The sequence below is a fragment of the Salvelinus alpinus genome, chromosome 9, assembly GCF_045679555.1.
Source record: "Salvelinus alpinus chromosome 9, SLU_Salpinus.1, whole genome shotgun sequence".
Taxonomy (NCBI): Eukaryota; Metazoa; Chordata; class Actinopteri; order Salmoniformes; family Salmonidae; genus Salvelinus; species Salvelinus alpinus.
In genome coordinates this window covers 11,045,819-11,070,204 of record NC_092094.1, presented here as the reverse complement: position 1 = coordinate 11,070,204, position 24,386 = coordinate 11,045,819, and the positions used below count along the sequence as shown (strand labels likewise).

Here is a 24,386-nt window from a genome sequence, read left to right as displayed (position 1 = left end):
CTCCCGTAGTAAATCCTCCCGTAGTAACTCCTACTGTAATAATTCTTCCTGCAGTAACTCCTCCCGTAGTAACTCCTCCTGTAATTATTATTCCTGCAGTAACTCCTCCCGTAGTAACTCCTACTGTAGTAACTCTTCCTGTAGTAACTCCTACTGTAATAACTCCTCCTGCAGTAATTCCTCCTGTAGTAAGCGCTCCTGTAGTAATTCCTCCTGTAGATATTCTTCCTGTAGTAAGTCCTCCTGTATTAATTCCTCCTGTATTAATTCCTCCTGTAGTAATTCCTCCCATAGTAATTTCCACTGTAATAACTCCTGAAACTCCTCCTGAAGTAACTGCTCCTGCAGTAAGTCCTCCTGTAGTAACTCATCCTGTAGTAATTCCTCCTGTAGTAACTCATCCTGTAGTAACTCATCCTGTAGTTATTCCTCATTTAGTAACCATCCTGTAGTAACTCATCCTGTAGTAATTCCTAATTTAGTAACTCATCCTGTAGGAACTCATCCTGTAGTAATTCATCCTGTAGTAATTCATCTTGTAGTAACTCCTCCTGTAGTAATTCCTCCTGTAGTAATTCCTCATTTAGTAACCATCCTGTAGTAACTCATCCTGTAGTAACTCATCCCGTAGTAATTCATCCTGTAGTAATTCATCTTGTAGTAACTCCTCCTGTAGTAACTCCTCCTGTAGTAATTCCTCATTTAGTAACCATCCTGTAGTAACTCATCCTGTAGTAATTCCTAATTTAGTAATTCATCCTGTAGTAACTCCTCCTGTAGTAATTCCTAATTTAGTAACTCATCCTGTAGTAACTCATCCTGTAGTAATTCATCCTGTAGTAATTCATCCTGTAGTAACTCATCCTGTAGTAATTCATCCTGTAGTAATTCCTCCTGTAGTAATTCCTCATTTAGTAACCATCCTGTAGTAACTCATCCTGTAATTATTATTCCTGCAGTAACTCCTCCCGTAGTAACTCCTACTGTAGTAACTCTTCCTGTAGTAACTCCTACTGTAATAACTCCTCCTGCAGTAATTCCTCCTGTAGTAAGCGCTCCTGTAGTAATTCCTCCTGTAGATATTCTTCCTGTAGTAAGTCCTCCTGTATTAATTCCTCCTGTATTAATTCCTCCTGTAGTAATTCCTCCCATAGTAATTTCCACTGTAATAACTCCTGAAACTCCTCCTGAAGTAACTGCTCCTGCAGTAAGTCCTCCTGTAGTAACTCATCCTGTAGTAATTCCTCCTGTAGTAACTCATCCTGTAGTAACTCATCCTGTAGTAATTCCTCATTTAGTAACCATCCTGTAGTAACTCATCCTGTAGTAATTCCTAATTTAGTAACTCATCCTGTAGGAACTCATCCTGTAGTAATTCATCCTGTAGTAATTCATCTTGTAGTAACTCCTCCTGTAGTAATTCCTCCTGTAGTAATTCCTCATTTAGTAACCATCCTGTAGTAACTCATCCTGTAGTAACTCATCCCGTAGTAATTCATCCTGTAGTAATTCATCTTGTAGTAACTCCTCCTGTAGTAATTCCTCCTGTAGTAATTCCTCATTTAGTAACCATCCTGTAGTAACTCATCCTGTAGTAATTCCTAATTTAGTAATTCATCCTGTAGTAACTCCTCCTGTAGTAATTCCTAATTTAGTAACTCATCCTGTAGTAACTCATCCTGTAGTAATTCATCCTGTAGTAATTCATTCTGTAGTAACTCATTCTGTAGTAATTCATCCTGTAGTAATTCATCCTGTAGTAACTCATCCTGTAGTAATTCCTCCTGTAGTAATTCCTCATTTAGTAACCATCCTGTAGTAACTCATCCTGTAGTAATTCCTAATTTAGTAATTCATCCTGTAGTAACTCCTCCTGTAGTAATTCATCCTGTAGTAACTCATCCTGTAGTAATTCATCCTGTAGTAACTCCTCCTGTAGTAACTCCTCCTGTAGTAATTCATCCTGTAGTAATTCATCCTGTAGTAATTCATCCTGTAGTAACTCCTCCTGTAGTAACTCATCCTGTAGTAACTCATCCTGTAGTAATTCATCCTGTAGTAATTCATCCTGTAGTAATTCATCCTGTAGTAACTCATCCTGTTGTAACTCATCCTGTAGTAATTCATCCTGTAGTAACTCATCCTGTAGTAACTCATCCTGTAGTAACTCATCCTGTAGTAACTCATCCTGTAGTAACTCATCCTGTAGTAACTCATCCTGTAGTAATTCCTCCTGTAGTAACTCCTCCTGTAGTAACTCCTCCTGTAGTAACTCATCCTGTAGTAACTCATCCTGTAGTAACTCATCCTGTAGTAACTCATCCTGTAGTAACTCATCCTGTAGTAACTCATCCTGTAGTAACTCATCCTGTAGTAATTCATCCTGTAGTAACTCATCCTGTAGTAACTCATCCTGTAGTAATTCATCCTGTAGTAATTCATCCTGTAGTAACTCCTCCTGTAGTAACTCATCCTGTAGTAATTCATCCTGTAGTAATTCATCCTGTAGTTATTCCTCATTTAGTAACTCATCCTGTAGTAACTCATCCTGTAGTAATTCCTAATTTAGTAACTCATCCTGTAGGAACTCATCCTGTAGTAATTCATCCTGTAGTAATTCATCTTGTAGTAACTCCTCCTGTAGTAATTCCTCCTGTAGTAATTCCTCATTTAGTAACCATCCTGTAGTAACTCATCCTGTAGTAACTCATCCCGTAGTAATTCATCCTGTAGTAATTCATCTTGTAGTAACTCCTCCTGTAGTAATTCCTCCTGTAGTAATTCCTCATTTAGTAACCATCCTGTAGTAACTCATCCTGTAGTAATTCCTAATTTAGTAATTCATCCTGTAGTAACTCCTCCTGTAGTAATTCCTAATTTAGTAACTCATCCTGTAGTAACTCATCCTGTAGTAATTCATCCTGTAGTAATTCATCCTGTAGTAACTCATCCTGTAGTAATTCATCCTGTAGTAATTCATCCTGTAGTAACGCATCCTGTAGTAATTCCTCCTGTAGTAATTCCTCATTTAGTAACCATCCTGTAGTAACTCATCCTGTAGTAATTCCTAATTTAGTAATTCATCCTGTAGTAACTCCTCCTGTAGTAATTCATCCTGTAGTAACTCATCCTGTAGTAATTCATCCTGTAGTAACTCCTCCTGTAGTAACTCCTCCTGTAGTAATTCATCCTGTAGTAATTCATCCTGTAGTAATTCATCCTGTAGTAACTCCTCCTGTAGTAACTCATCCTGTAGTAACTCATCCTGTAGTAATTCATCCTGTAGTAATTCATCCTGTAGTAACTCATCCTGTTGTAACTCATCCTGTAGTAATTCATCCTGTAGTAACTCATCCTGTAGTAACTCATCCTGTAGTAACTCATCCTGTAGTAACTCATCCTGTAGTAATTCATCCTTTAGTAACTCATCCTGTAGTAACTCATCCTGTAGTAACTCCTCCTGTAGTAACTCATCCTGTAGTAACTCATCCTGTAGTAATTCATCCTGTAGTAATTCATCCTGTAGTAATTCATCCTGTAGTAATTCATCCTGTAGTAACTCATCCTGTTGTAACTCATCCTGTAGTAATTCATCCTGTAGTAACTCATCCTGTAGTAACTCATCCTGTAGTAACTCATCCTGTAGTAACTCATCCTGTAGTAATTCATCCTGTAGTAACTCATCCTGTAGTAACTCATCCTGTAGTAACTCATCCTGTAGTAATTCATCCTGTAGTAACTCATCCTGTAGTAACTCATCCTGTAGTAATTCATCCTGTAGTAATTCATCCTGTAGTAACTCCTCCTGTAGTAACTCATCCTGTAGTAATTCATCCTGTAGTAATTCATCCTGTAGTAACTCCTCCTGTAGTAACTCATCCTGTAGTAACTCATCCTGTAGTAACTCATCCTGTAGTAATTCATCCTGTAGTAATTCATCCTGTAGTAACTCCTCCTGTAGTAACTCATCCTGTAGTAACTCATCCTGTAGTAATTCATCCTGTAGTAATTCATCCTGTAGTAACTCATCCTGTAGTAACTCATCCTGTAGTAACTCATCCTGTAGTAATTCCTCCTGTAGTAACTCATCCTGTAGTAACTCATCCTGTAGTAATTCCTCCTGTAGTAACTCATCCTGTAGTAATTCCTCCTGTAGTAACTCATCCTGTAGTAACTCATCCTGTAGTAACTCATCCTGTAGTAATTCCTCCTGTAGTAACTCATCCTGTAGTAATTCCTCCTGTAGTAACTCCTACTGTACACTAGACAACATTACAGACAGCAAAGAAGTGTTGGAATCATCAAGAAAAGGCTCTCAAATCTCTCAAATCTCAAATCTCTTACAGAACCTCTAGCTCTAAAGATCTACTATCTTATCCCTGATGCAACCATAGGTAGAAACGTCCCTGTGAAGGCCCACCTTGCTGGTATTTGAGGATGTAGCCGGTGAGGTGTCCGTTGCGGTCGTTGGGAGGACCCCATTCCAGAGTCAAATTGTTCAGGTTAGAGTTGGTGATTCTCAGGAAAGATGGCCGCCCAGGAACTGCATGATAGACACAAAAGGAATATTCACACAAATTAATCTTCTTCGGTATTGTTTTGTAATGTAAGTTGAGTTGAGCACAAAAGCTCCCATGAATGAGTACACTATCTATGGATGCCGGCCCACCAACACGGAGCGTTGACTTGAGAATGTCTGTTTTAGTTTCTATATTTTATGACGTAGAATGAATGAATGTTGGCTCCTCCTACCTCCTTCGGGGGTCTCAAACTGCAGGTTGGAGCTGGCGGGGCCCTCCCCCTTGCCGTTGTAGACCCTGACGTTGAACAGGTAGAGGCTGTAGGGCTGCAGGCCGGGGAGCATGCCATGACTCTTGTTCCCACTGAAGGTCAGTAGCTGCTGCTCCACACGGTGGGGGTTGTGTTTGTGGAGGCTCCGCTCAAGCCAGTAATACACCTGGTAGAGACATACAGAGGAGTTAGATGGGTGTGTGTGTGGTGGGGGTTGTGTTTGTGGAGGCTCCGCTCAAGCCAGTAGTACACCTGGTAGAGACAGATACAGAGGAGTTAGATGGGTGTGTGTGTGGTGGTGGTTGTGGTTGTGGAGGCTCCGCTCAAGCCAGTAGTACACCTGGTAGAGACAGATACAGAGGAGTTAGATGGGTGTGTGTGTGTTGGGGGGGGGGGGGTTGTGGAGGCTCTGCTCACGACGGTAGTACACCTGAGATATACAAATATAGAGCTATGAAATTGGTGTGTGTGTGTGTGTCATGGTGGGGGGGTGGGTAAGTGGCATGTGTGCGTACATGTGTCTGTCTGTGTGTCTGTTTCTATGCGTCTACTGTTTTGTATCACAGTATTACATTATCTTTACATTATCTTTGAAGACAGCGTTGTGTACAGTACCTTGTATCCCTTGAGATGTCCCCGTACTGTCTTCGGTGGGACAGGCTCCCAGTGCACCTCAGCCAGGGTGCTGTTCAACACTAGGACCTGGACACTGTCTGGAGCCTGCACCGGCACTGTGGGAAACCCGGTCAGAGGGAACACAATTACAACAGAAACCAGTCACATTAAGGGACAGAACAACGCCACTTCATTTGAGACAATTACAACTTCTGCTGTAGTTCAAATCAAATCCATTTTTATTGGCCACATACACACGGTTAGCAGATGTTATTGGTCACATTCACATGGTTAGCAGATGTTATTGGTCACATACACATGGTTAGCAGATGTTATTGGCCACATACACACGGTTAGCAGATGTTATTGGTCACATACACACGGTTAGCAGATGTTATTGGCCACATACACACGGTTAGCAGATGTTATTGGTCACATTCACATGGTTAGCAGATGTTATTGGTCACATACACATGGTTAGCAGATGTTATTGGTCACATACACATGGTTAGCAGATGTTATTGGCCACATACACATGGTTAGCAGATGTTATTGGCCACATACACACGGTTAGCAGATGTTATTGGTCACATACACACGGTTAGCAGATGTTATTGGCCACATACACACGGTTAGCAGATGTTATTGGTCACATACACACGGTTAGCAGATGTTATTGGTCACATACACACGGTTAGCAGATGTTATTGGCCACATACACACGGTTAGCAGATGTTATTGGTCACATACACACGGTTAGCAGATGTTATTGGCCACATACACATGGTTAGCAGATGTTATTGGTCACATACACACAGCTAGCAGATGTTATTCGCCACATACACACAGTTAGCAGATGTTATTGGTCACATACACATGGTTAGCAGATGTTATTGGTCACATACACATGGTTAGCAGATGTTATTGGCCACATACACATGGTAAGCAGATGTTATTGCGAGTGTAGTGAAATGCTTGTAAGGACTAGAAGCGAGGCAGCCCTCTCTGTCGGCGCCATTTTGTTCCCTAACTTCCAAGAACAGATCAAATGAAGAAGAGCTAGAACATGTAACAACTCTGTATCTGTCACGCCATGCAACACATCAGTCAGTTTTCAGGACACACATTCATACCTGACACCTTATTTATTTTTTTATTTTTTTATTTAACCTTTATTTAACCAGGTAGGCAAATTGAGAACACGTTCTCATTTACAATTGCGACCTGGCCAAGATAAAGCAAAGCAGTTCGACACATACAACAACACATAGTTACACATGGAGTAAAACAAACATATAGTCAATGATACAGTGAAAGAAAAAAATAAGTCTATATACAATGTGAGCAAGTGAGGTGAGATAAGGGAGGTGAAGGCAAACAAATATATGTATAAATAAATAAAAATATAAAAAGGCCATGGTGGCGAAGTAAATACAACACAGCAAGTAAAATAAAAACTAAAAACACTGGAATGGTTGGTTTGCAGTGGAAGAAAGCGCAAAGTAGAGACAGAAATAATGGGGTGCAAAGGAGCAAAATAAATAAATAAATACAGTAGGTAAAGAGGTAGTTGTTTGGGCTAAATTATAGATGGGCTATGTACAGGTGCAGTAATCTATGAGCTGCTCTGACAGCTGGTGCTTAAAGCTAGTGAGGGAGATAAGTGTTTCCAGTTTCAGAGATTTTTGTAGTTCGTTCCAGTCATTGGCAGCAGAGAACTGGAAGGAGAGGCGGCCAAAGGAAGAATTGGTTTTGGGGGTGACCAGAGAGATAAACCTGCTGGAGCGCGTGCTACAGGTAGGTGTTGCTATGGTGACCAGCGAGCTGAGATAAGGGGGGACTTCACCTAGCAGGGTCTTGTAGATGACCTGGAACCAGTGGGTTTGGCGACGAGTATGAAGCGAGGGCCAGCCAACGAGAGTGTACAGGTCGCAGTGGTGGGTAGTATATGGGGCTTTGGTGACAAAACGGATGGCACTGTGATAGACTGCATCCAATTTATTGAGTAGGGTTTTGGAGGCTATTTTGTAAATGACATCACCGAAGTCGAGGATTGGTAGGATGGTCAGTTTTACAAGGGTATGTTTGGCAGCATGAGTGAAGGATGCTTTGTTGCGGAATAGGAAGTCAATTCTAGATTTAACTTTGGATTGGAGATGTTTGATGTGAGTCTGGAAGGAGAGTTTACAGTCTAACCAGACACCTAGGTATTTGTAGTTGTCCACATATTCTAAGTCAGAGCCGTCCAGAGTAGTGATGTTGGACAGGCGGGCAGGTGCAGGCAGCGATCGGTTGAAGAGCATGCATTTAGTTTTACTTGTATTTAAGAGCAATTGGAGGCCACGGAAGGAGAGTTGTATGGCATTGAAGCTCGCCTGGAGGGTTGTTAACACAGTGTCAAAAGAAGGGCCAGAAGTATACAGAATAGTGTCGTCTACGTAGAGGTGGATCAGAGAATCACCAGCAGCAAGAGCGACATCATTGATGTATACAGAGAAGAGAGTCGGTCCAAGAATTGAACCCTGTGGCACCCCCATGGAGACTGCCAGAGGCCCGGACAACAGACCCTCCGATTTGACACACTGAACTCGATCAGAGAAGTAGTTGGTGAACCAGGCGAGGCAATCATTAGAGAAACCAAGGCTGTCGAGTCTGCCGATGAGGATGTGGTGATTGACAGAGTCAAAAGCCTTGGCCAGGTCAATGAATACGGCTGCACAGTATTGTTTCCTATCGATAGCGGTTAAGATATCGTTTATGACCTTGAGCGTGGCTGAGGTGCACCCATGACCAGCTCTGAAACCAGATTGCATAGCGGAGAAGGTATGGTGGGATTCGAAATGGTCGGTAATCTGTTTGTTGACTTGGCTTTCGAAGACCTTAGAAAGGCAGGGTAGGATAGATATAGGTCTGTAGCTGTTAGGGTCAAGAGTGTCCCCCCCTTTGAAGAGGGGGATAACCGCAGCTGCTTTCCAATCTTTGGGAATCTCAGACGACACGAAAGAGAGGTTGAAAAGGCTAGTAATAGGGGTGGCAACAATTTCAGCAGATAGTTTTAGAAAGAAAGGGTCCAGATTATCTAGCCCGGCTGATTTGTAAGGGTCCAGATTTTGCAGCTCTTTTAGAACATCAGCTGACTGTATTTGGGAGAAAGAGAAATGGGGAAGGCTTGGGCGAGTAGCAGAGGGGAGGGCAGTGCTGTTGTCCGGGGTAGGGGTAGCCAGGTGGAAAGCATGGCCAGCCGTAGAAAAATGCTTATTGAAATTCTCAATTATAGTGGATTTGTCGGTGGTGACAGTGTTTCCTATCTTCAGAGCAGTTGGAAGCTGGGAGGAGGTGTTCTTATTCTCCATGGACTTTACAGTGTCCCAGAACTTTTTTGAATTTGTGTTGCAGGAAGCAAATTTCTGCTTGAAAAAGCTAGCCTTGGCTTTTCTAACTGCCTGTGTATACTGGTTTCTAGCTTCCCTGAAAAGTTGCATATCACAGGGGCTGTTCGATGCTAATGCAGAACGCCATAGGATGTTTTTCTGTTGGTTAAGGGCAGTCAGGTCAGGAGAGAACCAAGGGCTATATCTGTTCCTGGTTCTAAATTTCTTGAATGGGGCATGCTTATTCAAGATGGTGAGGAAGGCATTTAAAAAAAATGTCCAGGCATCCTCTACTGACGGGATGAGATCAATATCCTTCCAGGATACCTCGGCCAGGTCGATTAGAAAGGCCTGCTCGCTGAAGTGTTTCAGGGAGCGTTTGACAGTGATGAGTGGAGGTCGTTTGACCGCTGACCCATTACGGATGCAGGCAATGAGGCAGTGATCGCTGAGATCTTGGTTGAAAACAGCAGAGGTGTATTTGGAGGGCAAGTTTGTTAGGATGATATCTATGAGGGTACCCGTGTTTACGGAATTGGGGTGGTACCTGGTAGGTTCATTGATAATTTGTGTGAGATTGAGGGCATCAAGCTTAGATTGTAGGGTGGCTGGGGTGTTAAGCATGTTAAAATTTAGGTCGCCTAGCAGCACGAGCTCTGAAGATAGATGGGGGGCAATCAGTTCACATATAGTGTCCAGAGCACAGCTGGGGGCAGAGGGTGGTCTATAGCAGGCGGCAACGGTGAGAGACTTGTTTTTAGAGAGGTGGATTTTTAAAAGTAGAAGTTCAAATTGTTTGGGAACAGACCTGGATAGTAAAACAGAACTCTGCAGGCAATCTTTGCAATAGATTGCAACACCGCCCCCTTTGGCCGTTCTATCTTGTCTGAAAATCTTGTAGTTGGGGATGAAAATGTCAGAATTTTTGGTGGTCTTTCTAAGCCAGGATTCAGACACGGCTAAAACATCCGGGTTGGCAGAGTGTGCTAAAGCAGTGAACAAAACAAACTTAGGGAGGAGGCTTCTAATGTTAACATGCATGAAGCCAAGGCTATTACGGTTACAGAAGTCATCAAAAGAGAGCGCCTGGGGAATAGGAGTGGAGCTAGGTACTGCAGGGCCTGGATTCACCTCTACATCACCAGAGGAACAGAGGAGGAGTAGGATAAGGTTACGGCTAAAAGCTATGAGAATTGGTCGTCTAGAACTTCTAGAGCAGAGAGTAAAAGGAAGTTTCTGGGGGCGATAAAATAGCTTAAAGGAATAATGTACAGACAAAGGTATGGTAGGATGTGAATACAGTGGAGGTAAACCTAGGTATTGAGTGATGATGAGAGAGATATTGTCTCTAGAAACATCATTGAAACCAGGTGATGTCATCGCATATGTGGGTGGTGGAACTGTGAGGTTGGATATGGTATAGTGAGCAGGGCTAGAGGCTCTACAGTGAAATAAGCCAATAAACACTAACCAGAACAGCAATGGACAAGGCATATTTACATTAAGGAGAGGCATGCTTAATCGAGTGATCAATAAGGGTCCAGTGAGTAGAGGTTGGTTGGGGTCACGGCGATCCAGACAGCTGGCCGGGTAGATGGCTATCGGTAGCAAAATAGCATAGTATGGAAGTCTATTTGTAGATACCTCGTGCGTTTCCGTCGGTAGGTTAGTGGGGTTCCGTGTGGTAGAGGGGATCAATCCAAATTGGCAAAATAGATATAGTGACCCAAGAAAAAAAAAAAAGAAAAAAAATAATAATAATAATTGTCCGATATACTTATTCAGATAGCAGCCGATAAGACAGCTAACGGTTAGCGGGCCCCAGATGAGCGTTCAGGTAACGTCGGGACGGAGGTGCCAGTTGGATAACTCCCTCGGGCAGATAACGTCGGCAGTCAGTCGTGAAGGCCCGGTGGTGCTCCGTATCTGCAGCAACAACAAAACAAAAAAAACAAAAAACGGGTCCGGATAGGTGACTGTAGCCCAGGAATGGCTGATGGAACTCCTCAGCTGGCTAGCTCCGGAATGATTTGAGTTTGCTCCGGGATCGACGTAAGCCAATAGTCACACGGTTTGCAGCTAGCTAGCTGCAAATGTCCAGAGCCTGCGGCTGAAATCCGGGGAAACTGAGAGAAAAAAAAGTCCCGGAATGCTCCGGTCCGAGTCCCGTTGCACAAAAGTGCCGGTAGGTTATCGAGCTAAAGGAATAGCTGATGACCACAAAACGTGGGCAGCTGAAACACCAACGCTAGCCAGCAGACCGGCTAATTTCTGGGCAGCTACAGATTAGCTTCTGGCTAGCTATCGGATAGCTTCTGGTTAGCTTTCTGGCTAGCTTCTGAATTAGCCCCTGGCTAGCTTCTGAATTAGCCCCTGGCTAGCTTCCACGGTGGATTTTCAGATTTGAGGTAAATAATACTTTTTTGTAATTGGTGAAGCGGGTTGCAGGAAAGCTTTTGCAGGAAAGCTTTTGTAGTTGAGTTCTTGGATAATAAAATATATAAAAGATATGCGAAGAAAGGTGTAAATATATATATATACAGGACACGACAATACGAAACAGAAATGACGTCTGAACTGCTAAGCCATCTTGGAACACGATGAACCTTAAAAGCACTTTAATGGAGATTCTCCATTAGGGGCGGCAGATAGCCTAGTGGTTAAGAGTGTTGGGACAGTAACCGAAAGGTCGCTGGTTTGAATGCCTGAGCTGACTAGGTGAACAATCTGCCGATGTGCCATTGAGCAAGGCACCAAACCCTAATTGCTCTGGATAAGAGTGCCTGATAAATAAATAATAATGTTTAAAAACAATAAGCATGCTTTACAGTCCAGGAAACCGGCCCATAGTGTATTCTTAAAGAAACAAAATGGTGGTGCGTGACTCACAGTCCTCTCCGGAGTGTCCAGTGACCACAGCTGGATCAGGGCCAATCCCGTTGTTGTTAATGGCTTGAACCTTGACCTCGTATGGTGTGAAGGTGGGCGTCCCAGAGACCATGAACTTGGAGACGTTGGCCACGGTCACTGACGTCCAGTTCTTGTCCACATCCTTCTGTCTCCACATCACCTTGTACTGCAGGCCTGGACCGTTAGCCTGGAGGCCTGACATTGGCTATGAGAGACAGATAATCACATTGTTATTACTTTGACTAACAGTACTGCATTAATGAACAGCTGACAGGCACCATTCACAGTACTGCATTAATGAACAGCTGACAGGCACCATTCACAGTACTGCATTAATGAACAGCTGACACCATCTTCCTTACAAATAAAAAGCTACAGCTGTAGCTTACCTTCCACAATATCATAAGATTGTCATGTTCAGTTCCAAAACCTTTAACTCCGCTGGGGTTCTCATCTGGAGCTGAAGCAGGTGAAGAAATGTCAATTACACAGAATGCCAAATCAACAGTATGCACAAATCAACAGTATGCACAAATCAACAGTATGCACAAATCAACAGAATGCACAAATCAACAGAATGCACAAATCAACAAAATGCACAAATCAACAGAATGCACAAATCAACAGAATGCACAAATCAACAGAATGCACAAATCAACAGAATGCACAAATCAACAGTATGCACAAATCAACAGTATGCACAAATCAACAGAATGCACAAATCAACAAAATGCACAAATCAACAGAATGCACAAATCAACAGAATGCACAAATCAACAAAATGCACAAATCAACAGAATGCACAAATCAACAGTATGCACAAATCAACACAATGCCAAATCAACAGAATGCACAAATCAACAGAATGCACAAATCAACAGTATGCACAAATCAACAGTAAGCACAAATCAACAGTATGCACAAATCAATAGAATGCACAAATCAACAGTATGCACAAATCAACAGAATGCCAAATCAACAGAATGCACAAATCAACAGTATGCACAAATCAACAGTATGCACAAATCTACAGAATGCACAAATCAACACAATGTCAAATCAACAGAATGCACAAATCAACAGAATGCACAAATCAACAGAATGCACAAATCAACACAATGCACAAATCAACACAATGCACAAATCAACACAATGCCAAATCAACAGAATGCACAAATCAACAGTATGCACAAATCAACAGAATGCACAAATCAACAGTATGCCCAAATCAACAGAATGACATATCAACAGTATGCACAAATCAACAGTATGCACAAATCAACAGAATGCACAAATCAACAGAATGCACAAATCAACAGTATACCCAAATCAACAGAATGACATATCAACAGTATGCACAAATCAACAGTATGCCCAAATCAACAGTATGCACAAATCAACAGTATGCACAAATCAACAGAATGCACAAATCAACAGAATGCACAAATCAACAGAATGCACAAATCAACAGCATGCGCAAATCAACAGAATGCCAAATCAACAGAATGCCAAATCAACGGTGCCAAATCAACAGTATGCACAAATCTATACACTGTATAAGTCAACTAATTATACAATCAACCCCATTATTAACAAGTCAATTCTAGAATCTGTACCTGCAGGGTTGGTCTTGTACATGTGGGAGGGGTTGGAGGGATCGGAGAGACCCACAGCGTTCAGCGCCAGGACTCTGAAGGAGTAGTGAACGTAAGGGGACAGTTCGAGGTAGGCCGTGGTCTTGCTGCCCGGGACATGCGTCAGGTTGTGCCAGTGGCCATGATCGTGGAGAGAGTCTGTGTACTGGATCACAAATTCTGAGGGGGAACGAAGTGGACAAATTGTGAATGATTGCAGGGAATGTAGAATGGCATTTGGAATGTGTTATCTAACTCCAGTCTTGGTATGGTTGACACAAGCCTAATCTCTCTGAGCTCCCTGATATACTGTATACCTAACACCATTACCCTGGAAGATCCTGACACGAGCAGAAACCCATCAAATTCACCATTAAATACATATGATATGGGTAGTGCTGAACAAACATAATTAGCAAGTACTCTGAGTAGTGCTAAACTCATTAAAAACAGTGAGGTTGACTAAACCTAATAGCACTGTGGCTGTAGTCTCAAGATAATAATGATTCAGCCATTAGATAGGGTTCTGGGAATAGCAGTCTGTCATTAGCACCACACACACACACACACACACACACACACACACACACACACACACACACACACACACACACACACACACACACACACACACACACACACACACACACACACACACACACACACACACACACACACACACACACACACACACACACACACACACACACACAGTACTGTATACAGGCCTCTCAAGGGACAATATGGATCAAACTAACACAAAGAGAAACATCAACACAGAAGCACACAGATACAGCAGGTGCGTACTGTGAATAGGGCTGTTGTGTTCCTCTCCAGGTATCCAAGTGAGCTGGACATTCCTGGGTTTCATGTCGGTCAGCTCCAGGTCAGTAGGAGGGTCTGGTTGTTCTGGAGAACACAGGACATTGAGCTCAGTAGACAGCTACTTTACTGTACCTCTCAGCACAGCAACATTATTCGTTCATGCCATGCCACGTATGGAACCACAGACTGATAAAAAAATAAGTATGGAACACAGCAAGAGAAAACCCTTTTTATTGCCACAAGAAAGCTTTAGACAGATGAGCTGGATGGAAATGAAACACTTCACCCCACTCTGCAGCAGGGACAGAGACACCAAGCAGTGTGACAAACATATCTGTGGATTATAGAGATACTGCAGCATCTAGGCAATGAAGCCCTTTATCTACTGTACTTCCCCAGAGTCAGATGAACTAGTGGATACCATTATTTATGCCTTTGTGTGCAGTTTGAAGGAAGTTTGCGAACTAGTGTTTGCGCAATTGCTAACAAGCGTTAGCACATTGACTGGAAGTCTATGGTAACTGCTAGCATGCTAGTAGATACCATATGTAACGGATGTGAAATGGCTAGCTAGTTAGTGGGTACGCGCTAGTAGCGTTTCAATCAGTTACGTCACTTGCTCTGAAACCTATTAGTAGTGTTTGTGGAGCCTTTGTGGAGCGATGGGTAACGATGCTTCGTGGGCGACCGTTGTTGATGTGTGCAGAGGGTCCCTGGTTCGCGCCCGTGTCGGGGCGAGGGGACGTACTAAAGTTATACTGTTACACAAAAGTCTTCCAGTCATTGCACTAACGCTAGTTAGCATTGGCTCGCAAAAGTATCTCTAACTTTCTTCATACTGGACACAGAAACATAAAAATGGTATCCATGAGTTCATCTGACTCTGGGGAAGTAGACAAATGGCATTATTGCCAAAATCCCCAAGTATCCCTTTAAAGGCACTAGTAATTACTCCACACTCACAGACTCCGTTTTAATGAGCTGTATTGCTGATGTATTCATTCAACAACACATGCTAAACAAAATAACAAAAGCACATTTAGGGAATTAAAAAAGTCGTCAAACTGCTTTTAAAATAAAGAATGAATGATATAAGAAAATGGTGAAATCAAAAAGCCCTTTAAAAACAGTGGTTAAATTAAAACAACTGTCTGTTGCTCCGTCCGTCCGTCAGTCCGGATGCTGGTGATGTCACACACAAACACTGTGAATGATCACATCTGCGAGCAGCGCAGCATGCTTGACTATGCAGACACATAATCCACACACACAAACACACACGAACACACACACGAACACAAACACACACGCACACACACAAGCCCATGGGACTGGGAGCAGAGATGAGCATTTGTGTTTACTGCAGGTTTACCATAGATGACAGCTGGAGTAGGAGCTGCCTCTGCCAGGTAGGACAACAGGTGGGAGTGAGGTAGGGGTTAAGTAGTTAGTGATTAGAGACACCAGGACACTCTCTCTCTTACTTGGCGTTATTTCACATAATAGAATAGAATATAGTATAATAGAATAGACTAACTTAATTTTTCCCAACAAAACTAACAGATACAACATTGTTACTGTCGTGTGATTTGAGGGATCATGAGCATGTTTCTGGTATGTAAGTTTACGAGAGAGAGTTACAGATGTAGGACCTTCATTTGATCAGCCTCGTGATTTACATAAATTCACTGAAAACACACAGTTATATTAACAGTATTCCACTTTTCATGTAGCCTAATTTTGACCAGCTAATAGACTAACCACCGATCAAGCAACATCACGGATTAAACGTTCAAATCGTCAATACAGGTCAAATTAAGATCCCACATCTGTACATACCGACGACAGTGAGCTCAGCACTGGCAGAGTCATGGTCCAGAGTAGTATTCATTATGCAGGTGTAAGTTCCAGCGTCGTTCTCTGTCACATCTGTTATGGTCAAGCTGTCAGAGTCCACCAGAAATCTGGGAAGACAAAGACAAAAATGGAAAGGTTTTTAAGGGTCCTCTTGTGTAAGTGTATAACCCTTTCGTTTGTGTTGAATTGTGTGTTTATGTATGCACTCAGGAAGCACTAACGGACTAATGACTAAACTAAATTGAACTAAACAAGAGTAGAATATACAAAAGCAGGACTTACTACTGCGGATATAATGGCACGTGCTCTATGTTGAAACATGAGTGTTTGAGTACCAGCACGTACCTCTCGTCGTCGGGCAGCTCTCCGTTATCTTTCAGCCAGATCATGATGGGGATGAGGGTGGGGTCGTGTTTTACTTTACACTCAAACACCACGTTCCTGTTTCTCTGGGCCACCTTGTATTTCGGCTGCTTCAGGATACGAGTTGGCTCTGGGGGGGAGAAGTTACATCAGAAACAACACAACGCATTATCCTGCTCCGTTGTTTATCTCAATGAGACTGATCTGGAGAAATTAAAGTTGGATAAATAAGTGGTGTTCAGGGCCATCAGTTTTCCCTGGTTAGATCACATGGTCAGGAAAAAGTATTGACTATGTTTCCTAAATGGTAAACCTTCAGAAAAACACTTCCAGTAGAGAGAGAGAGAGAGAGAGAGAGCGAGAGAGAGAGAGAGAGAGAGAGAGAGAGAGAGAGAGAGAGAGAGAGAGAGAGAGAGAGAGAGAGAGAGAGAGAGAGAGAGAGAGAGAGACAGAGCGAGAGAGCGAGAGAGCGAGAGAGCGAGAGAGCGAGAGAGCGAGAGAGCGAGAGAGCGAGAGACAGAGAGAGCGAGAGCGAGAGACACAGAGCGAGAGAGACAGAGCGAGAGAGACAGAGCGAGAGAGACAGAGAGAGAGAGACAGAGAGAGAGAGACAGAGAGAGAGAGAGAGAGACAGAGAGAGAGAGACAGAGAGAGAGAGACAGAGAGAGAGAGACAGAGAGAGAGAGACAGAGAGAGAGAGAGAGAGAGAGAGAGAGAGAGAGAGAGAGACAGAGAGAGAGAGAGAGAGAGACAGAGAGAGAACACTGCCCACAAAATGAGGTGGAAACTGAGCTGCACTTCCACAAGTGTTCAAAGAATTCAAAAACAAACCCGATTCTGATAAACTCCCATATCTATTGGGTGAAGTGGTCCCGTGTGGCTCAGTTGGTAGAGCATGGCGCTTGCAACGCCAGGGTTGTGGGTTCATTCCCCACGGGGGGACCAGGATGAATATGTATGAACTTTCCAATTTGTAAGTCGCTCTGGATAAGAGCGTCTGCTAAATGACTTAAATGTAAATGTAAATGTAAAAATGCCACAGTGTGCCATCACAGCAGCATGGTTTGTGACCTGTTGCCACAAGAAAAGGGCAACCAGTGAAGAACAAACACCATTGTAAATGCTACCCATATTTATGTTTATTTATTTTCCCTTATGTACTTTAACCATTTGTACATCGTTACAACACTTTATATAGACATAATATGACATTTGTAATGTCTTTATTCTTTTGAAACTTCTGTATGTTAAATATTTACTGTTCATTTTTATTGTTTATTTCACTTTGTATATTATCTACCTCACTTGCTTTGGCAATGTTAACATATGTTTCCCATGCCAATAAAGCCCCTTGAATTGAATTGAAAGAGAGAGAGAGAGAGAGAGAGAGAGAGAGAGAGAGAGAGAGAGAGAGAGAGAGAGAGAGAGAGAGAGAGAGAGAGAGAGAGAGAGACAGAGAGAGAGAGAGAGAGAGAGACAGAGACAGAGACAGAGACAGAGACAGAGACAGAGACAGAGACAGAGACAGAGACAGAGAGAGAGACAGAGAGAGAGACAGACAGAGAGAGACAGAGAGAGAGAGACAGAGAGAGAGAGACAGAGAGAGACAGAGAGAGACAGAGAGAGACAGAGAGAGACAGAGAGAGACAGAGAGAGAGAGAGAGAGAGAGAGAGAGAGAGAGAGAGAGAGAGAGAACACTGCCCACAAAATGAGGTGGAAACTGAGCTGCACTTCCTAACCTCCTGCCCAATGTATGGCCGTATTAGAGACACATAAGTCCCTTAGATTACACAGATCCACAAAGAATTCAAAAACGAACCCGATTCTGATAAACTCCCATATCTATTGGGTGAAATGCCACAGTGTGCCATCACAGCAGCATGGTTTGTGACCTGTTGCCACAAGAAAAGGGCAACCAGTGAAGAACAAACACCATTGTAAATGCTACCCATATTTATGTTTATTTATTTTCCCTTATGTACTTTAACCATTTGTACATCGTTACAACACTTTATATAGACATAATATGACATTTGTAATGTTTTTATTCTTTTGAAACTTCTGTATGTTAAATATTTACTGTTCATTTTTATTGTTTATTTCACTTTGTATATTATCTACCTCACTTGCTTTGGCAATGTTAACATATGTTTCCCATGCCAATAAAGCCCCTTGAATTGAATTGAAAGAGAGAGAGAGAGAGAGAGAGAGAGAGAGAGAGAGAGAGAGAGAGAGAGAGAGAGAGAGAGAGAGAGAGAGAGAGAGAGAGAGAGAGAGAGAGAGAGAGAGAGAGAGAGAGAGAGACAGAGACAGAGACAGAGAGAGACAGAGACAGAGACAGAGACAGAGACAGAGACAGAGACCGAGAGCGAGAGCGAGAGCGAGAGCGAGAGCGAGAGCGAGAGCGAGAGCGAGAGCGAGAGCGAGAGAGAACACTGCCCACAAAATGAGGTGGAAACTGAGCTGCACTTCCTAACCTCCTGCCCAATGTATGGCCGTATTAGAGACACATAAGTCCCTTAGATTACACAGATCCACAAAGAATTCAAAAACAAACCCGATTCTGATAAACTCCCATATCTATTGGGTGAAATGCCACAGTGTGCCATCACAGCAGCATGGTTTGTGACCTGTTGCCACAAGAAAAGGGCAACCAGTGAAGAACAAACACCATTGTAAATGCTACCCATATTTATGTTTATTTATTTTCCCTTATGTACTTTAACCATTTGTACATCGTTACAACACTTTATATAGACATAATATGACATTTGTAATGTCTTTATTCTTTTGAAACTTCTGTATGTTAAATATTTACTGTTCATTTTTATTGTTTATTTCACTTTGTATATTATCTACCTCACTTGCTTTGGCAATGTTAACATATGTTTCCCATGCCAATAAAGCCCCTTGAATTGAATTGAAAGAGAGAGAGAGAGAGAGAGAGAGAGAGAGAGAGAGAGAGAGAGAGAGAGAGAGAGAGAGAGAGAGAGAGAGAGAGAGAGAGAGAATAGTGTGGTATCTGACCTTTGACCTCCAGATAGACGTGGTTCTCAGCGATGCCCAGAGAGTTCCTGGCCACACAGATATACTTCCCACTGTTGAGGGCCTGGGCCACATATATCTCCAGAGTCCCGTTTTCATGCAGCAAGTAGGGGTCCCCTTCCAGGGTGCTGGACTGGCTGTCCTTAAACCTGACAGGGAATAGTGGAACCATAGGTTCTGAACTTTTAACCTGGGATTAGGGTCAGATTTTTTAACACACACATACCATGCAGTTCTGTTGCACGAACGTTTGTTTCCTAAAGTTAAAACCCTGTTTCTTAAAAATGCTACAGCACTGTGTTGCAGCACTGTGTTACAGCACTGTGTTACAGCACTGTGTTACAGCACTGTGTTGCAGCACTGTGTTACAGCACTGTGTTACAGCACTGTGTTGCAGCACTGCGTTACAGCACTGCGTTACAGCACTGTGTTACAGCACTGTGTTACAGCACTGTGTTGCAGCACTGTGTTGCAGCACTGTGTTGCAGCACCGTGTTGCAGCACCGTGTTGCAGCACTGTGTTGCAGCACTGTGTTACAGCACTGTGTTGCAGCACTGTGTTGCAGCACCGTGTTGCAGCACTGTGTTGCAGCACTGTGTTGCAGCACTGTGTTGCAGCACTGTGTTGCAGCACTGTGTTACAGCACTGCGTTACAGCACTGTGTTGCAGCACTGTGTTGCAGCACTGTGTTACAGCACTGTGTTACAGCACTGCGTTGCAGCACTGTGTTGCAGCACTGTGTTGCAGCACTGTGTTACAGCACTGTGTTGCAGCACTGTGTTACAGCACTGTGTTACAGCACTGTGTTACAGCACTGTGTTGCAGCACTGTGTTGCAGCACTGTGTTGCAGCACCGTGTTGCAGCACCGTGTTGCAGCACTGTGTTGCAGCACTGTGTTACAGCACTGTGTTACAGCACTGTGTTGCAGCACTGTGTTACAGCACCGTGTTGCAGCACTGTGTTGCAGCACTGTGTTGCAGCACCGTGTTGCAGCACTGTGTTGCAGCACTGTGTTACAGCACTGTGTTACAGCACTGTGTTGCAGCACCGTGTTGCAGCACTGTGTTACACACCCATTGCTGCCAATACTGTGGCGCGACCTATCTTTTTAGTACCCATAACTGCATGTAGAGTATACCAAAAAGTTCAAAGGTCATGAACTTACCATGTGATTTTGGGGATGGGCGAGCCGAAGGAGGAACAGTCCAGCAAGGCGTGGTTGTTTCTGATCACCTGGTAGACCTGGTTAGCTGGAGTCAATACTCTGGGTGTTTCAGCTATAAACAGACACAACACTGTGTTTGCAAGTTCAATGCACTTCAGTGACAGAAAAGCTGAGTTTCAAGCTTTAACTTCAAACTTCTGAGTTCTAAGTTTGAGTGAGGAGTCGACTCACAGAGAACGTTGACGAAGGCATTGGACAGCAGATATCCATATTCATTGGATGCGTTGCACTGGTAGACTGCACTGGATCCAGTCTGGACTTCCTCGAAGATGATGGTGTCACCTTCCACCTTCCTATTGGAGTCCTCAGGTGAATCTAGCAAGGCGTCAAAACACGTGTCAAAAGTTTCACCATAAACAAAGAAAATGTTTAACTTGAACATTGTCTGTGTGTCTAAACCTCACAATGACTTAATCCCAAATAGACTGTGGTGTCTGTGCACAGTATGAACACAGACAGACAGACAGACAGACAGACAGACAGACAGACAGACAGACAGACAGACAGACAGACAGACAGACAGACAGACAGACAGACAGACAGACAGACAGACAGACAGACAGAGACAGACAGACAGACAGACAGACAGACAGACAGACAGACAGACAGACAGACAGACAGACAGACAGACAGACACTCAATCAATACAGAGTACTCACTCTCTATGGGGATGCCATTCATGGCCCAGTTGATGGTGGGTTTGGGAGTACCACTGGCCCTACAGATCATTTGACCCTTCTCTCTAGGGGCCAGCACCAGGTTCCTGGGGGTAGTGATCCAGTACGGTGCCGCTGGGAGGGGAGGACCACATGAACACAAGGCAAGCAGACGGTTGGTTAAAGGTAGAATATAGAAGTTCAGTTGATGTTCACCTCACATTTGGACTTGATGGCTCCATGTATGGTTGGATCATTTTTAAATTTGTTTTTCAACAAGGCAATGTTGCTGTAGAATTTGCATCAAAATACAAGGTTAAACAACGGAAAACTAAAAAGGAATGTGACGGGAGAGAAAAATGGTCAGAAAGTGAACGTTTGTGATGTTATTGAATGGGTAGGACAGTGAACGTTTGTGGTGTTATTGAATGGGTAGGACAGTGAATGTTTGTGGTGTTATTGAATGGGTAGGACAGTGAATGTTTGTGGTGTTATTGAATGGGTAGGACAGTGACAGTGTTGTGGTGTTATTGAATGGGTAGGACAGTGAACGTTTGTGGTGTTATTGAATGAGTAGGACAGTGAACGTTTGTGGTGTTATTGAATGGGTAGGACAGTGAACGTTTGTGGTGTTATTGAATGGGTAGGACAGTGAACGTTTGTGGTGTTATTGAATGGGTAGGACAGTGAATGTTTGTGGTGTTATTGAATGGGTAGGACAGTGAATGTTTGTGGTGTTATTGAATGGGTAGGACAGTGACAGTGTTGTGGTGTTATTGAATGGGTAGGACAGTGAACGTTTGTGGTGTTATTGAATGGGTAGGACAGTGAACGTTTGTGGTGTTATTGAATGGGTAGGACAGTGACAGTGTTGTGGTGTTATTGAATGGGTAGGACAGTGAACGTTTGTGGTGTTATTGAATGGGTAGGACAGTGACAGTGTTGTGGTGTTATTGAATGGGTGGGACAGTGAACGTTTGTGGTGTTATTGAATGGGTAGGACAGTGACAGTGTTGTGGTGTTATTGAATGGGTGGGACAGTGAACGTTTGTGGTGTTATTGAATGTGTAGGACAGTGAACGTTTGTGGTGTTATTGAATGGGTAGGACAGTGAACGTTTGTGGTGTTAATGAATGGGTAGGACAGTGAACGTTTGTGGTGTTATTGAATGGGTAGGACAGTGAACGTTTGTGGTGTTATTGAATGGGTAGGACAGTGAACGTTTGTGGTGTTATTGAATGGGTAGGACAGTGAACGTTTGTGGTGTTATTGAATGGGTAGGACAGTGAATGTTTGTGGTGTTATTGAATGGGTAGGACAGTGAACGTTTGTGGTGTTATTGAATGGGTAGGACAGTGAACGTTTGTGGTGTTATTGAATGGGTAGGACAGTGAACGTTTGTGGTGTTATTGAATGGGTAGGACAGTGAATGTTTGTGGTGTTATTGAATGGGTAGGACAGTGAACGTTTGTGGTGTTATTGAATGGGTAGGACAGTGAATGTTTGTGGTGTTATTGAATGGGTAGGACAGTGAACGTTTGTGGTGTTATTGAATGGGTAGGACAGTGAATGTTTGTGGTGTTATTGAATGGGTAGGACAGTGAACGTTTGTGGTGTTATTGAATGTGTAGGACAGTGACAGGCAGACAGGAAAGCCAGGAGGAGTCCACATCAGAAGGGCGGGTGCAGAATCCGGACCCATGCAGACCCAGCTATAGGCTACATGTGTGCTAGAGTTATCGGAACTAACTGCTAGGTCACATGACATACCTTTGACGGTGACACGGATGGTGTGGTGTATGGAGGCCAAGCGGTTGTGGGCAGTGCAGCGGTACTCGCCAGCGTCGGCATCGGACACGTTCACGATACGCAGTATCTTCTGGAAGGTCACGATGGAGGTACGCTTGTCAGGGAACTCCCCGCTCAGCTTACTCCACGAGACCTCTGGAGTGGGACTGGATAGGGAATAGGGAGAGAAGAGGGAGGGAGAGAGAGAGAGAGAGAGAGAATAGTGTGAAGACATACGTTTCCAGTGAACTTGTTTAGGTCACTATGATCTATAAGCACACATACATAATGGTAAAAATGAATTAATAATAGAGGTATACCGTACACAACACATAATACAGGTACAACACATTGGCAGTTTCTCATTGGCACTAAGTACTTACAGTCCTTCAGTGACGCACTCCAACTCCAGGACCTGTCCTCTCAGCACCATCTTGGAGCTGCTGGAGCCAGAAGGAATGAGGAAAGTAGGTTTCCTCTCCTCCGCCGAGCCGTCTGCAGTCACAACGGAGGGGTCAGAGACACAACAAGACTACTGCTGCTCTGTTCATTTTATTCCTGGGGTTTTACCAAGGTCAGTGTTGTACCACTGTGAAGGTACAGGTCAGGGCTCACATACTCAAACACAGCAGTTGACTTTTTAAAAGGTGATTTGTGTTTGAGCTGACATCAGCAGCGTTACTAGTGAAGAGTAAGGGAAATTGCCTTTAAAAGTCTAGCGCGGTGTACAGGTCGTAAATGTGTTGGAATGAATCCATGCCTTCATGTCTTACTGTAAGGGGTTCTTGGTCGAGCGGTAGGACTGTACTAAGAGGTGGTGGATATCTACGACATCTTCTTTTCCTGTACAGTTATACCAGATAGTTAACTACTTCCCAGTTCAGTGAGGATAAGGATAATCTTCTCAAAATAATCATCTTTGGATAAGATACTATGATATTAAGAGTTCAACAAATGGTGCTTGTGATGATGGCAATGATCATACAGAAAGAGAGGTACAGCGTCTCTGTCAGATCAGCCTGTCTGTAGCCTCATCTGTTGTACGGCTGACTGCGTGTCTGCGTGACATGTAGCTTCAGGGGTACTCGACAGACAGACGCATAGGAAGTGACGCTTTTGCAAACGCTGAGAAATGAACTGATAGGAAATGAAAGATGTCAAAGACAGTGGAGAGGTTTTAAGTGGATTGGGAGGAAAGAATTCGGTTGGCTGGGTGAAGTGAATAGATTAACAGACTGGAGTGGCAGTGGTTGGAACATTCACCGTTTGCTAGGCTGTCAATCTGCTTTGCTCTAATGAAATA

General features: G+C 43.3%; 1 protein-coding gene across 17 annotated transcripts in view; it reads right to left on the bottom strand.

Moving 5' to 3' along the window:
• Positions 1-24,386, bottom strand: part of LOC139584306 (neuronal cell adhesion molecule-like) — a 173,977-nt gene that overhangs the window by 17,992 nt on the left and 131,599 nt on the right. For 12 of the 17 annotated variants that reach the window (XM_071415982.1, XM_071415989.1, XM_071415986.1 and 9 more), the window contains 16 exons: positions 23,467-23,578; positions 23,066-23,250; positions 21,299-21,430; positions 20,811-20,954; positions 20,580-20,691; positions 19,395-19,561; positions 16,349-16,496; positions 15,986-16,110; positions 15,519-15,548; positions 14,129-14,230; positions 13,304-13,501; positions 12,077-12,147; positions 11,667-11,892; positions 5,407-5,522; positions 4,753-4,957; positions 4,421-4,543 (listed from right to left, as the gene is read on the bottom strand). In XM_071415982.1, coding sequence (XP_071272083.1) covers positions 4,421-4,543; positions 4,753-4,957; positions 5,407-5,522; positions 11,667-11,892; positions 12,077-12,147; positions 13,304-13,501; positions 14,129-14,230; positions 15,519-15,548; positions 15,986-16,110; positions 16,349-16,496; positions 19,395-19,561; positions 20,580-20,691; positions 20,811-20,954; positions 21,299-21,430; positions 23,066-23,250; positions 23,467-23,578 — 2,196 coding nt within the window. The remainder of the gene's footprint in view (positions 1-4,420; positions 4,544-4,752; positions 4,958-5,406; positions 5,523-11,666; positions 11,893-12,076; positions 12,148-13,303; positions 13,502-14,128; positions 14,231-15,518; positions 15,549-15,985; positions 16,111-16,348; positions 16,497-19,394; positions 19,562-20,579; positions 20,692-20,810; positions 20,955-21,298; positions 21,431-23,065; positions 23,251-23,466; positions 23,579-24,386) is intronic. The other 5 variants (XM_071415985.1, XM_071415987.1, XM_071415997.1 and 2 more) reach the window with 1 other exon arrangement.